The sequence below is a fragment of the Gossypium hirsutum genome, chromosome A06 (assembly GCF_007990345.1).
Source record: "Gossypium hirsutum isolate 1008001.06 chromosome A06, Gossypium_hirsutum_v2.1, whole genome shotgun sequence".
NCBI lineage: Eukaryota > Viridiplantae > Streptophyta > Magnoliopsida > Malvales > Malvaceae > Gossypium > Gossypium hirsutum.
The window spans coordinates 126,212,254-126,215,205 of NC_053429.1; the positions used below are offsets into that span (position 1 = coordinate 126,212,254).

The following is a 2,952-nucleotide window of genomic DNA, read 5'->3' on the forward strand; positions in this document are numbered from 1 at the left end:
CAACATGACAGAAAATGAGTAAGACCATAGTTGAAAGACACTATGGCATCATGTCAAAGATAAATAAGACCGTGGATGGGAGACGCTATGACATCTGTTGAACAATTGATATTCAGGTAATATGTATCAGATGACGAATGGTTATATGAAATAATTATAAAGATAGATAAACGAAATAAGTATAAGTACATGGAATATAATTTATGTTAAGTTTGATATAAACTATTACCGGAATAAATATACATAAAATATATGGAAATGATAGAGCATGAAATATTGATATAATGAAATGAATGATATATGCTTATGAAGAAACGGTAAGAGCATGATATGTTTCATGACATGTACATATATCATTATCTTTGATATGTTGATACAAGGAAATTATGTAAGTTGAGACTATTATTAAACTCAAGTGCGATATGTCGAGAAAATAGATATATCAATGTTGAATTTATATGAGATATGTGCAAGTATACTAACAATGCTGCTGTTTGATGCTTATACAAGTGTCAAACTGTTGATTGAATGGTAATATATTTATTTATATGATGCATTGAATCAGTAAGTATTTAAATTTTTTTTAGTGATCTATAAATGGTAGTAATGTTTCGAAACCCTGTTCTGGCAGCGGATACAGGTTAGGGGTGTTACAAGCTCTTTGACCATCAAGTTACATCAAGTTGTCATCCAAACATAATTCAAAATGAACTAAGTTACAAAAAATATTTTTAAAAACTAATAAAACGAAACTGAGATGAAACAGTAGCATTAACATCTTCAGTTGCACGTACTTTACCCGGACAACTTATGTGCATGAATTCTTGCGTGCATGAATTTGCATGAGCTGCATGGCCATCTTTTCTGGTTCAAGATGCATACTTCACCCGGTAATAATACAACAATTTGATCTTTTTTCTTTTCTTTACAGCTACATGCATGGCTCGGGCTGCTTCTTGAAACTTTGGCTTCTTCACATGCTGCATGCAGGCCAATTTCCAACAAAAGGATTAGTGGAGCATTGGTTTTGTGAAGGGTTGTTGAATGACTTTGATAGATTTAGTGAAGCTTAAATACAATGTGACCACATTATCAACTCTCTTCTTAATGCATGCCTATTGGAAAGAGTTGGATAAGATTATGTGAAGATGCATGATGTGATCCATGACATGGCTTTATGGATAGCATGCGAGCTTAAAGTAAAAGAGAATATTTTTTCTGTAAAAGCAGGGGCTCAATTACTTGAAGAACCAAATACTAAGACATGGAAAGGTACAAAAGAATGTCAATAATGAGCAATCATATTAAAGTTCTCAGAGAAACACCTAAATGCCCTAACCTTCGAACTTTGTTTCTTGGAGAAAATAATCTACAAGTGATCAGCGATGGCTTCTTCCACTTTATACCTCGTCTAACTGTTCTAAACTTGTCAAGAAACTATGATTTAGAAGAATTGCCTAAGGGAATTTCACAATTGATTTCACTAGAATGTCTTGATCTATCCTCAACTGGCATAAGAGAGTTGCCAATAGAGTTGAAATCCTTGACAAAACTGAAAATGTTGGACTTGAGTAACATGCTATTTGTCAGGAAGATGAAAATCCCACGACAACTGATATCTAGTTTTTCCAAGTTGCAAATATTCAAATTGCGGCCGCTGATAAATAGAGATTATCCGGATGAAGAGGAAGACAATGTTCTAAATGGGGTTAATGAAGATCTTATAAAGGAATTGAAGTGTTTGCAACATTTGAACATACTAAGTATACCACCAATTAAAAGCGTTTTGCTCTAGAAAGATTTCTAAACTTCAACTTGTTTCGATGCTGCATCGAAACACTAGAGTTGGAGGGGTTTAGAGACTCAAATGTGTTTAATATTTAATGCTTAGAAAACATGAAACGTCTAGAGAAATCATGTTTCAAGGATTGTGCAAGTATGGAGGAGATAAAAATTGAAAAGCTACTGAGCTCAGTTTCTTCGAGTATTAATTATACTTCACAGTTTCACAAATTGAGCCATGTTATAATTAATGGTTGTGGCAAATTGACAGACACCACTTGGCTGATTTTCGTTCCAAATCTAAGGTTTCTTTCTATAAGTTGGTGTTTTAAAATGGAAGAAATATTGAGTGAGGGAAAACTTGGTGAAGTTGCAGATAAGGTTGGAATTCCATATCCTAAACTGTTTCTGAAGCTTGAAATGCTTAAGTTATGTGTTCTACCAGAATTGAAGAGCATATACCGGGATGCCGTACTGTTGAAGTTGGTTTGCATACGGCACATGAAGCACCCAATGAGCAGACTATACAGCGCAAGTCATATGGATGAAGTGCATGCAACTCGTAAAAGGTCAAGCTGCTGTATGTTACCCGAATAAAATACTGTAGCATACAAATGTACTGTATGTTGTCCGGATAAAATACATTTTGTATAACATGCGACCTGTATATGATTTGACATAAACTTTTTGACTGGATAAAGTTGGTCAACTACTTACCCGTTTAGATAGGTCCTAGGTTATTATTAGATTGTATTTAATGTTTGTTCACTTTCACAAATTATTTTTATTGTTTCACAAATGTAACAGTTCTATATATGTACATCATATATTGGTGAATTAAGTAATAAGAATATAGAAGTTGTTTGTCGAAACCATTTTTAAATCGAGTTTTGGAAAATGAGAATCGACTTTAAAAATGAAATCGGGAGTCGCCACCAATCTTTTTAGGTGTGATTGGATCACCATTAAAACATTTTGTTTTAAGATCATTAGTTTTGGTCTACGAAATAAAAGAACGGGTTCGGGAGTCAGTTACGTACGAGGAAAGATTAGCACCCTCGTAACGCCCAAGAATTGGTACCAAATTGATTATCAAATGTTTTTAATGTCGGAAATCTGAAAAATTTTAAGATGTAATCTTCTTTAAAGTATTTGAAAATTTTGGGTTCA

The 2,952-nt window shown here is 33.6% G+C and overlaps 1 protein-coding gene across 1 annotated transcript; it reads left to right on the forward strand.

Moving 5' to 3' along the window:
- Nucleotides 1-1,291: 1,291 nt before the first annotated feature.
- Nucleotides 1,292-2,330, forward strand: LOC107937335 (probable disease resistance protein At5g43730). Its single transcript, XM_016870202.2, has 2 exons — nucleotides 1,292-1,737; nucleotides 2,228-2,330. The coding sequence occupies exons 1-2, from the start codon at nucleotides 1,292-1,294 to the stop codon at nucleotides 2,328-2,330; spliced, it is 549 nt and encodes a 182-aa protein (XP_016725691.1).
- The last annotated feature ends 622 nt before the right edge of the window (nucleotides 2,331-2,952 follow it).